The 13676-nt window shown below is 34.7% G+C and overlaps 1 protein-coding gene across 1 annotated transcript; it reads right to left on the bottom strand.

Moving 5' to 3' along the window:
* Positions 1–9908: 9908 nt before the first annotated feature.
* SD2-5 (S-domain-2 5) lies at positions 9909–13228 on the bottom strand. Its single transcript, XM_078320768.1, has one exon. It carries the CDS (start codon positions 12595–12597, stop codon positions 10108–10110), a length of 2490 nt encoding a protein of 829 aa, XP_078176894.1. The 5' UTR covers positions 12598–13228; the 3' UTR covers positions 9909–10107.
* Positions 13229–13676: the final 448 nt, after the last annotated feature.

Genomic DNA, 13676 nt, shown 5'->3' on the forward strand with positions numbered 1-13676 from the left:
TATGTGTGTGTATATATCCTATACATACACACGATAACACTTTTTATTTATGTTTTTTGATATCATATTATATGTCGATATTGAATTGTTGTACGATATTTGATATTAGATTCGAATCGAGCTATTATTAAATATCATTGGTACTTAAAAATAAAGAATCATCACATCATCAAATTGTTATCAGAGATCATGATTGAAATTAATTAAAAATACATAATCATATAAATTTTCTATTAACATGTATCTTAATTTTTGGATAATTATTATTTTCATTGATATATTTTTTTCTTATAATATGTCTCCGTTGCAACGCACGGGTATAATACTAGTACATATATATACATGCATTATATTATATATACATATATTATATTATATATACGAGAGTGACTAATATGCTTTCGGTAGCATATGGGCCGAAGTGCTACCGGTCCAAATTTGAAATTTCAAAATTTAAAAAGTCGATCTGAACCGTTCATCTTGTTCTCCATATTAATATGTGCTTGGAGACCAAATTTTATATTTTTCTGAATTTTTTTACTATTTATTAAGCCACTTTGAAAATCACTGATCCAACGGTGGCTTCTGATTTTATTGTTTTGTTAAGCCATCGTGTCACACCCCAAATCCGGGGTGCAACAACCTGCCATGATATTAATTTCCAATTTAGTACACACAAGGCATGGATCTTTTTATGCATTACCAATATAACCCATTAACATTAATCCCAACCCAAAATTGTTTACGGGATGTATCTGACATTTAGTGGTGGAAGATGTTAGAGAAATACTCTCTACATCCTGTCAGATATTACAACTCAAAATATCATATCTTTTGTTTGGCCCTGCTGTCCATTATAACCTATACACGCATCTCTTCGTCTAACGAACCTGTAAAACCCACAAAGGGGGAGGGGGTGAGAAATAACAACGATATTTCTCAGTGCAGAATTTGATTCGGGCTACTGGATTCGTAAGAATCCATATCCAGAATTAAATATCCACAATATGATATCAATATAAATTCTATAATAAAGAATTAAATGCTAAATATTGACAGTCAAATGGTAATCAACAGGAAATCAATGAAAAATGAATTAACTCTAATCAGAATATTTGGGTTCTAAATTTATGCAAATACTAGGTCAGGTAACACAAACAGATACCATCCTTCTTGCCTATACAAATACCCGTATCTGTTGTGCTTGGCTTATACTGTTCTATTCATTCTGGTTTACAGTCAGACACTTAAATTCAACAATTCAATTCAATGATACGTAATTCAATAATATAAGCAATATTGTCACCCCTCATAGGTAGTGACTAGCAATAGACATTTACCACAGTTCTACTATCCTTACAGTCACAATCTACAATATCCTCTACCCAACCGGTACTGGGTTCAGTTGAGACCATTCATCATATGCGCATAAGGGTCCTGGATCAAAGTCTAGTCATGACCTAGACTTTGCAGTAATCAGTAAATCCAATAAAATTCGGTAACTATGGAATCACTCAATTATTTATAATAAGGAACAATCAATCGATAAACCGTACCAAAATGATAAGTCATCAATTTACCATTAATTCAGTTTCATTTGTATTGTGTTATGCATATGATGCAACAATTCAAATAATGCAGTCAATTAGATATTCAACATGGAAAATGAATACAATTTAATTCTTAGAAATGAATATCAAAACAAAGCCAGTGAACCCCCGCACCTGATAACGTAGGCAAGCCGAGCAATCAGTCATCGCATATCAATTGTTCCGGACAATCCCATCAAATCTCAATCCACGGTATTTATGCCTATGGCCACAGGATAACATTTTCTTTATCATTAATTACTTATAACCTTATTGTTATAAAATAATTTATATATACTAGTAATCAATTCATGTGTATTTGTTATCTACGGTTAATTGATAACATCATGTACTAATTATTTCTTTATCCTTAATACTTTTTTATTACTTCTTAGCCAAGTCCAAGGTCCAATTCAGTAAGTCCTTTGCTTTTATTTTAATTCTTATATATATATTCTAACCGGCCAAGCATTGGTATTTAACTATTATGAACTATAGTCCTTCTGACAAGGTTTAACTGATGATTTTTAGTAAATTTGCAATTTAAACCTTATACTTTATATTTATTTGATAAGCAGATTCCTAGTAGTTTAAAACGTAGAGTACAATACATAAAAGAGGTACTAACTAGTACGAGCTCTCAGACAATCAATGTGAACAAATCAATCTACCAACCACAAAATAATAACCAGATTACATCTAGATTTTCTATATCTCATATATATATATATATATATATATAGATGGGCTATGGTGCATTGCAATGTATGGAGGGGTTTGTGCATTGGACCATAAATCTAAAATTCAAAATTCAAATGACCGATCCAAACCGTTCATCTTGTTCTCCATATTAATATGTGCTTGGAGACCAAATTTTACATTTTTCTGAATTGTTTTACTATTTATTAAGTATTTTACAAAATTGTTGATCCAACGGTGGCTGCTGATTTTACTGTTTTGTTAAGCCACCGTTGGATCAACAATTTTGTAAAATACTTAATAAATAGTAAAAAAATTCAGAAAAATGTAAAATTTGGTCTCCAAGCACATATTAATATGGAGAACAAGATGAACGGTTTGGATCGGCCATTTGAATTTTGAATTTTAGATTTATGGTCCAATACACAAATCCCTCCATGCATTGCAATGCACCATAGCCCATCTCTATATATATATATATATATCATTTTTTTTTAGTTCTAGATAATCCATTAAACCTTTTTGTTAATTTACAAACTTTAACTTGCTAAATTTCAGTTTTAACCAAGAACTCTAAATCGTGTTTGAAAGAGGAGTAAATAAAGAATAGGAAAGGTGTGTACCAACTCCTATAAGCCACAAGTGACAAGAGATAAAATAGCACAGTGAGCAAGTAAGGTTCCCAATCAAAATATGCTCAGAAGAAGGAACCCTCGCAGGTTATCGTGTGAAGATGAAACCAATTAAGGATTTGTGTGAGAGAGAGTTTAAGCCGATAAAAGAGGAAGCAGCTCTTAAGTAGCTAGATTATGTGTGGCACGCTGGAACAAAGAGGCATTGCCACGTAAAGAGAGAGAAATAAAAGATGAAACTAGGTACTAACACCTCGGTCATAAGAAGTCCATTTATGAATATTTTATTTTAGTTTTAGTTTATCCATTTCTTATTTGGCATTTTAAATTTACGATCTCATGTTTCGGGATTTCCAAAGTATTTCAGAATCTCTAAATTTATTTTTATTGTGCATATTTTGTAAATTCAATTAATCAAATAATTTTGACGTTTTGATCAATCAGTCAGACATTAAAAAAAATATATATCAAGCGTTAAAAGTTTATGTTCATATTTATAAATCCATTAAAATTTTCAGATATATATATTTGTAAATTTCATAATGTTACACATCGTTGGATCAGTAATTTTCAAAGTGGCTTAATAAATAGTAAAAAAATTCAGGAAAAATGTAAAATTTGGTCTCCAATCACATATTAATATGGAGAACAAGATGAACGGTTCAGGTCGACTTTTTGGATTTTGAAATTTCAAATTTAGACCGGTAGCACTTCGGTCTATATGCTACCAAAAGCATATTAGTCACTCTCTATATATACATATATTATACATATAAATTTTTCTGGTAATTGGTGTTAAGAACGGAAATTTTTTTGACCTCTGCTAATAAATTTATATGTATAATATATGTATATAAATATGTATATCAAATTTGACCTATGCTAGTAAATTAGCAATTTTGGACTGATACAGGGACCAAACTGTAAAAGTGATGACACTAGCATGTAGAGCATTCAAAAATACACATAATTGACATAAATTTCAATTTATTTGAATTTTTCTACAGTTACTTATGAATTTTCAAAGTTCAGCTTTCGAAAAAACTTTAAACAGTCATAACTTTGGCTAGGAAAATCGGATTTGGGCGTATGACCACTTTTCAAAAAGGAGGGGAGGAGACGATCTGAGTATTGCCTTGGAGGTCACCCCCAGGCATTTGAAGCATTATAATTTCAAAAAAACGTCGTTTAGTGCCACAAAAATTTAGTTTAAGTTTTCGTTCAACGGTAGACATACAATGATCGGTCTTTTGTTTATAAATGTCGTTTGGGTTTTTTTTTTTATAATATATGTATATATAATATAATATATGTATATGTATATGTATATATAATATAATACATGTATATATATGTATATGTGTATATGTATATATTATACGAGGAGGGTTCCAATGCCTCATTTTTTTTATACCTCATCATACCTCATATTTTATATCTTTATTTTCTCTATATTCAAAGTCTAAATTATCGATCCGAACCGTTCAACATGATATCCATACTAAAATATGGTTAGGGATAAAATTTTATATTTTTTGGAATTTTTTGCTATTTTTTAAGATGGGTAGAAAATCACTGTTTTTTGAATGGTTCAAAAACAGTGATTTTGTACCTATCTTAAAAAATAGCAAAAAAATTCAAAAAAAATATAAAAGTTCATCTCCATGCATATTTTAGTATAAATTTTTTGTTGAACGGTTCGGATCGACAATTTGGACTTTGAAAATGAAAATATAAAATATGAGGTATGATGAGGTATAAAAAAAATGAGGCATTGGAACCCTCCTCATATTATACATATATTATAAAAAAAAATGAGTTTATAAAAAAAAAATTGCAGAAATTTTTTTTCCGGTTTTGGGACTAAAAACTGAAAAAAAATTTTCCGTAATTGGATACCGGAATTTTTTTTTCCGGTTTTAGACATGAATTTCCAGAAAAAAAATATTTCGGTAATTGGTGCTAAAACCGAAAAAAAAAATCTGGTTTGGGTACTTTTGAAAATACATTCCCTGTTTGGTTATTTTTTAAAATTTTATTATTTTTTTGGATATAAATAAAAAAATCGGTATGGTGATTATATATTAATAAATTTAATAAAAAATTAATAACCAGTTATCCAAAATATGTGCCCCCAAATAACCGGTTACCAAAATTAATAAAAATCAAAATGTGTGTAACTGAAAATTAAATATTACTAAAAAAAAAAAAATCAAAATTGACGAGTAACCAAAATAAATTTTCGGTGCCTCCACCAAAATTTGAAATTAATAAAGAAATTCAAAATTTGATGTGTAACTGAAATAATTTTTCGGTGCACCACCAAAATTAATAAAAAATTCAAAATTTTGATTAAATATGGCAGCATCGACATCCTGTTAACAACTTTTTAAAAATTAAGATCTCTAGAGTTTTTAACTCTTATATTTTCTAAACTAAATTTAGAGTTTCTATTAAGCCATATCAACAATAAATTAAAAATGAGAAACAATTTGAGCCAATTATTTGGCTAGTATGGAGTTTATAAACAGATTTTTAATAAGAAATTTTACTGCATAGTTTTTAAATAAAAAAATCTCTCACATTTCTAAAACTGAATTAAAAACTGCTACACTAGATTAGAAATTCTAATAATACCAGATATGTAGATGTTCTTATGTTTTTTCAAAATTTGAGAGTAATCAATCCGTTTTGTGATTTTCATTTTTTGTATTTATGTTTTATAAAAAAAATTCCTAGAGGAAGTATGAAAAATGAATTGTTCCCGAGTATGATCCTCCAAACTCAAGAACCTGTTCGATAGTCAAGTTTGAAGTGGAAATTTGATGAGTTTGAATTTTTTTCTTCCCAAATTGTCTCTCTCACTTCATTCACGTGGGAGTTTGAATCTCAACCACTCCCTTCCATTCATTCTCTCCATTTTCTCTTATCCCACTCTACATTATGGAAATTGTGGGACAATGCACGAGTGACAATCCGGATAGGAATCCAAATGAAATATCTCGACTTTTTTGCGTATCCTCCGCATTAACTCAAAAGCAAATCTTATGAGTTAGTGAATCTTGACAATCCGATCCGTTTTAAGATTCGTGTGAGCTAGATCCGCACTAATATTAAAGGGCCCCTATATTATAGGCAAGAGCCGGATTTGCTCCGTTTCAAATCAAACGGTTGAAATTCATTAACTCAAAAGATTCCTTTTTGAGTTAACGCAGAGGATACGCATTCTGGCGCCCTGATAAGAGCAAAATGCTAACTAGTTAAATAATAAAGAGAAATATCAAATATGAAATATACTTTACTCCTAAGCAATTCAACAGATTTAAGTTATTGACCTTTTATTTTTACAACATTTTCAACATATCACATCAAACTTTTTTTTTTTTTTTTACAAATTACAATATTTTATTCCAGCATATAACATATTAGTCTAATTATTTTGTATGCAATTTTTTTCTTAAATTTATTTAGTTATTTACAAATATTTTCTTATTCTATTTTAATAATAATTATATTAAAATGCTTCATCTATTTAATATTATTATTTAATCTATTTTATTTAATTGTATTATTATAATTTTATTAATAAAAATAATTGTATAATTTTAAAAATTAAGCAAAATGAAAATCTTTTATTAATCACCACAGTGATCAATTTGTTAATTGATTTAACTTAATTTAATTAATAATTATTTTATTGATATCAAGTGTTTTAGAAAGAAAGTAGAATTTTCCACAATTATTCTCATGATACAACTGAACACTCATTCAGTACATTCATATAATTAATCCCGTACATATTTATTGTATGGGTTCCCGAACTCGTCAAATCCCACCCTGCACAATCCCGTGACAAACGAACTGGCCCTTAATTGAATTTGGTTTTCCATTTCTAGAAAAAAAAATGAACTTATCAATCCAAGCCCATCAGCTTTCTAGAATTAAGTTTTTTCAGAAGGTAACCTTTTCCTGTTATTTCCCGCTCAGATTTTGAAGTCCTTTATAGTTCCAAAATTTAATCTTCATTCAGAAAATCTCAACTTTTGCAAATTGTGCTCGGTGACGATCAATTTGACAACCATGGAAACAATGCTATACTCGAGTTATATGACCGAAAGGTTCTTGTTAATTTGGGGTTTAATTTTTTAATTGGGACTGAGCATGATATATTGATATATATGGATGGGAAAAACGAGTACCTCGCCATTCTTCAGTGATGCAACTTTTGCATTGGTGAACTTGATGCTATGAACCATATAAAACTTTAAAAAGATAAAACAAAACAGCAAAGTATAAAAGACTATCACATTGCAATAACAAATTGGTACGGAGTTACCTTATCATGCTATAAGTTTTAGCATAAATTGGTACTGAACTGCTAATTATCAGAAGCATGTGCTTTTCCAATTCCTAGTTCTATAAATATCTACTGATCAATTAAGTACAGTTCCATCTACTTTAAATTTTCATGTTAACCCCACATGCAACATTTTCTAAATCAGGAGACTGGTATTTTTTTTTTACTTTTTAAATTTTGTAAGGAACATATGCTCCAATCTTATGTCCTACGCATGCAGCAGAGTTAATTAAAACTGGAAAAAGTAAAGATAATTGCAAAACAAGGAATAATCAGAAGAGCCGTAACAAAGTACGGTGCATGCAACGAAAAAGGATTAGAAGGGAAAATTTAGATGGCCATAACAGTTAGCCTCAACTCAAATCAAAATAAAAATCAAAAGAACAAGAAAACTAAAGAGGACAAAGTCCTCTTCCAAACCATGCAAGCCATACCAGTACTGTACCAGCATTCTCATTTGTCATTAGCAATAGTAGGAAAGCCTTTCTGTTGTACCAGGACTATACCAGCCCCTACCATTTATGTCCTGGCGCTGCACCAGCAACATTGATTATATCTTTTTTCTCTATTTTATCACTATGAAGGATTAAAAGCAATGCATGATTTGAAATCAAGCGCGGGTAGAAACAATATGTGACAATCAATGATGTTAATTATAAAAGGGATGGAATTTGATATACTGCATGCTTGAAGACGTACTTTCAAATACTCATCATCTACTTTGTTTTTTTGAAAATCTTCGCAAAGGCTGCGAAGTCGTGAGCGGGTCTCAAACTCTCGATTTTTGGGTAACCACAGTCCTAGGAGTTTTTTTCTCCTAGCCAACTGTGCTACCGCCCCATCTCTAATTTGCTTGATTTATCAAGAGCAAAAGAAAACAGCAGCAGCATCTATCTTAAACAAAGATGATGCCTCGCTTCAATGAAGACTGGATTATTTTGACCATTTGATTTTTTTTATCAGACAGTCTAAATTTTTTTTGGAGCCAGTTGTCTGGGTGTCTAATCGGTTATTACATAGGGTAAAAGCCAATCATATAGCAAGCATAATGGATATTTTTGTCATTTTGCAGAGAGTTAGAAATTGGCATCCAATCCCAGTATCCTCTCAACTCTTTTCAGCGAAGAAAGCGCCCACTTACTCTTCCCTCCTTTTTTTTTTTATGAAAACTTACTCTTCCCTTTTCTGCCTTTCTCGAATACAGAAATCCATCGTTGTTAACACTCTTTTCTCCTCTAAAAGATGGTTATACCAAAATAGATTGCTACGTCCTTCCTGTGCAAAGGATAGCAGAGACCAGGAATGCCAGTAAATAACAATAATTAGTTTGGCAGCAAAATATAATCAAGTAACAGAAAAATAGGAACAAATAACATGTTTGTATTTATAGCAGCAAATGTATGGTTACTATCCATAGCATTGTCCATCACGAGTGCCAGCTCTAATGTCTGGCATGAATTTCATTGCGCACCAGATTGCCCTACATTTTGCATGGATTACTGTTGTCAATAGGTTAGAAGTTGACATTAACAAGAACAATAAACATGGTTACAGCTTGGCGCACGGAAAGACCATCTTTTGATTTTACACTCATTTTTCTGTTTATGTGACGTAATCTTTTTCCGTAAATGATTAAAAAATATCAAGGACCAACTGAGGTACATCTGATTTCTAATAGGTCTGAACATTTAAGATGGAAATGACCGCTGTTTTTGCATTGTATTCTGTGCTGTTGCATATGAAAATGCGGACAAGGTTCTCTACTTCTCTTAGATTTTGTGTTGATTTGCTGTAAAATCAATACCTTTTGGTGCTACTTCCCGGTATGCATCCACCAGCATAATTTGTTAATTGCTAAACTAGAAAGGAACTGACTCTAGTCATTCCAGTTGATTTGATAAATATAAGAGTAAAAGACAACAGCACGCATTGAACAGGTTTGGAATCCCACGAGTATGGTGGACCGATCATTACTTGTTGTGTATATGTGACTCTATCAGTTATGAGAAACCAATAATTATCCATATTTCACTATAGTTCAGGTTCTTACCGAAAAAAATAAATATATTTGAACTGCAAAGTTCTATTAGTCAAAATATAAAAAGAAGTGATCAACACAGAACTTATTAGATGAACAAAAAACCCAATCAAATCAAAGAAATATTTCTGGAATATAAAAAATAAAATACACTTACCAGAGATGGGAAGCTGGGATTTATCTCACTGTAGTCTGATTGGTTTGAAAGTTCTGGCTTAACATTCGGCTCATAACTAAAATCTGATAACCAGTTTAACTTCTAAATAAAATACACTTACCAGAGATGGGAAGCTGGGATTTATCTCACTGTAGTCTGATTGGTTTGAAAGTTCTGGCTTAACATTTGGCTCATAACTAAATTCTGATAACCAGTTTAACTTCTAAATATACCGTATTGCCCTATTTGGTTTGCTATATGTCACAATCCGCATGTAAGCAAGCCTCACTAAGATAAGGTTATCTCAATTTAAGGCAGCCTTAATATCTCTAGACTAATAAGAAATGGAAATTCTAGAATAAAACTTGTAATTGATTGACAAAGATTCAATGAAACCTTATACTTTGCAAGTTCTCTAACAATTCAAAAACTAACCTAATTATAAAGTATATTTCACTATCAGCTTGATTACATCAATACTCAATACAACAACAGAAAGCTAATCTAACAGCACAAACACCCCCCTTTCAGAACTGTACAGTATATGACAGCGCATGTAACAAAAACAAAATCTAAGTACTCTCAAAAAGACTCGAGGTGGGGTCAGACCCGCTGCCTTCCTGCACAATAGGATTCTACCTAGGACCAGACAATCGTACAGCAGAAAGATACGCATCACTGTTGCAGTCAGACTGCCCAGAAGAGGTGCCCTCATCACTCATTGACTTGAACACATTTGCATAGAGCCGAAACCCCATTTGGGATGAAGCCGGCGGTATGGGCACATCAGCCAATCCCTCCAGCATTTGCACCACTCTCGCCATAGAGGGCCTTATCGTCAAATCCTCCTGTATGCACCACAATGCAACCTTTATCGCAACTTCCACTCTCTCATCCTTGTCATCAGACCTCAACCTCACATCAAACACTTCCTTCAGTTTCCCCTCCTCCATTTTTTTGAATGCATATGAAGGGAAGTGAGCCTTCTCTGAGCCCAAAGCTGGATCAAAATTCTTCCTCCCACCTATTATTTCCAGCAACACCATGCCGTAGCTGTACACATCGCTCTTTTCTGAAATTGCCGAGTTGGTGATCCATTCTGGTGCCAGGTAGCCCCTTGTGCCCCTGAGCGTTGTGAACACATGGCTCTGTTCCCTGGTCATCAATTTAGCGAGCCCAAAATCTGACACTTTTGCTGAAAAGTGGTCATCAAGAAGCACGTTCTCTGGCTTAATGTCACAGTGAACAATCTTTGATTCACAGTCCTGGTGTAAATAAGCAAGTCCCCTTGCCGTACCAAGAGCAATATCAAACCTCTTGCTCCAGTCGAGCTTAGGCTTTTCGTCACGGCTCTGAAATATCCACCTGTCCAGTGATCCGTTTGCCATGTACTCATAGGCAAGGAGGCGGTGAGTGCTCTCTGCACAGAAACCACGCAACTTCACAAGGTTGATGTGGTGAATGCTACCAATAATGCTCACTTCAGCCCGGAACTCTTTCTTCCCTTGGCCTATGCCTTCCAATTTCTTCACTGCAATACGGGACCCATCAGGGAGCTGCCCGAGGTAGACAGTTCCGAAACCGCCTTGACCAAGCTTCTGAGAGAAATTGTCTGTGGCAGATTGAAGTTCTCTATAGCTGAAGCGAATTGGCACTCCAGATATACTATCCAAGAAGCTTTCGTCTTCTGAGGAACCCTCTTGGGATGGCTCTGATACACTCTTCTTGCGGTGAATCCGTATGGCACAGAAAGTCAGACCAGCAATCACAAGTGCAGCTGCGAGACAGATTATTAGGATAAGGATAAGGTGTTTATTACCACCATTACCCCCCTCACTTCCCTGACCCGAGCCTCCACCACTGGTACCTGTGATTTTGATAAATGAAGAGTAATTGCCCGGGTTTCCACCTTTATACTGAAGGCTTCCAATCTGATTAAACACAAAGCAATGACCTGAGCTTCCTTCGTAGAACATTGCAAGGCAGGAGCAATTGGTCATGCAAGCGTTTTTACATCCCGTCAGGTTCGTCTGGGCAAACGGCGAAACGAATTTAGTTGCAAAATAACCCACACCATCATCCAGTTTGGTTAATGGGAATGATGTTTTCAAATTTGATGAACTACAAGGAGATGTGATATCGGGGTTACAGTTTGAGACAGACCCTAGGACCACAGGACACTGGCACTGTCTACCGCTGTGACATATATAATAGGAGTTACAGGGATATGGAGTGTCACACGAATCCTCTGGAATCTTTATCGCGCTGCTCCCGCCCCCTCCTCCGCCGCTGCTCTGCAAATTCTTAAAAGAGAGCACACCATCTTTGCCCAAGACCGCAGCCATAGTGATATTGGCATCACTTTGCCCGTCTAACAAAATAAGCTGCCACAAAAGAGATCCTCCTTTATCATACAAATTCCATGAATTGTTGACCAGGGTTGCTGAATGCAAATCTCCATTGACCATGTTGACAATTGTCCTATTGTCCTGTCGCATAGACCAGTAAGGCTGAACCTCCTGAAAATTCGCATACAGCCTCATATCCCCCGATTCTATTGAGAGACTGTAAGTCAAATTCTGGTTATCAGACAGGCTGACCAGCTTTGTTCCTTCGGCAAAACTCTGACCAGAGAGGAGTGTGTCGGTTGGATGGAGAAAGCTTTGCCAGAGAGGGGAAGAGGGGTCGGACCCAATTATAACTAGGTTGCCCGAATTAAGCAGCTGCATCGACACAGCGCCTTTACCCGAGGTGTCAGTGGACCAAACAGTTGAGTTCATTGATTTGAGGTATGCATTCCCGGTTTCGTCAAAGACAAAATCATCAGAGTAGCTTATTGGGTTACCCTGATTGGCAGTCCAGACCGTGGTCAAGCTGGGCTTATGTACCACCACTAAGAGATAAGATGTGGTGTCGGTCGAAGTGTGTGTGACGAATCCAAAAGCAAAGTTTGAGTTGTTGGAAACGAGAAAGAAACCATCATTGTCGATGTAATTCATTTCGGACCCTTGGAATCCTAGTGGCAGGACTTGTTTCAGAGTGCTACCACCACATGGCACCATCACAAGGGCGAAATTGAGAACAATTTGAAACATGACAATAAGAGAAATTTTCGGGACATTCATTTCTGAAAGTTCAGTTGTTAACTTACAGCAGAGAGCAAGAATGGTTAATAGGAGTTCACTCAAAGAAGTATAGTTTTAAAAAGGACACTGATGAAGAGCAAGGTAAGGTTTGGGAGTGATTAAGCTTGTGTGGTAAGTGGTAACAACAGGCTCATAGATTTAAAGTGATGTTAAATGATTGGGTTTCACAGAATTTTATGTTTATTTGGAGAGAAATGGACTCATAGAACCAAGGTGAAATTGGGTTTTGCAGTATGCATAATTGAGATGCTCAGCAAGAGACATGGCATGGCCAGAGAGAGAAATCCTCTAGATCGTAACTATCTACGACCAACTCGTGGAATTTGAACTAATGAACATTGAAATTCGACGTAAAAGCGAGATAAACCGGGATCTGATTCAACTGGCGTGGGGCTTTTCATCATTAAAAAAAAGAACAACTCGTCAGCCAAAAGGAAGGTGGGGCACGGTGAAGAGATAGAAAGGGACAACGAGGGAAGGCTTATCTGAGAGAGAAGTTGAATAGAGAGACTAATCTAGAGGAGAAGGAAAGATGCCATTAAATGCTTACAGCGAAGAAGTTAATGGTGTGGTTAGTAGGGGCGAACTAGGCGAACTAGGATGGGGGGATGGGGCTAGCAGTGCAAGTGGGGATGGGGATGGGGATGGGGATGGGGATGGGGATGGGGATGGGAATGAAACGGGTCGATCCGGCAATTTCTCATTTAAATAATTTACAATTCGAGAGAATGATCAAAACTTACGCCTCAGTCTTCTTTGTTTGGGTGTTCGTTGATGACCTCTGTCTAACTTCTCCAGTTCCCCTCGCAGGCTACAGCTTATTGACTTTTTTGACGTTTCTGACTGGTTAGTTTATGGTTCTCTGTGGCGAATATTTCTATATAATTTATGGAAAGCAAACTCTGACACGTCCTGTAAATGGTCAAAACTCAATTTTAGACTTTAGAGTTCAAACATGCGATTGATTCTCATCTGACCGTGCTTGCCTGCTACAGAGAATCTTTGCTCTTTATTCCCAGTCACAATGGGCCCCCTTCTAGTAACTCGGTTCAATTGCG

This window comes from Carex rostrata, chromosome 19 (genome assembly GCF_964058835.1).
Source record: "Carex rostrata chromosome 19, lpCarRost1.2, whole genome shotgun sequence".
In the NCBI taxonomy this organism is placed as follows: Eukaryota; Viridiplantae; Streptophyta; class Magnoliopsida; order Poales; family Cyperaceae; genus Carex; species Carex rostrata.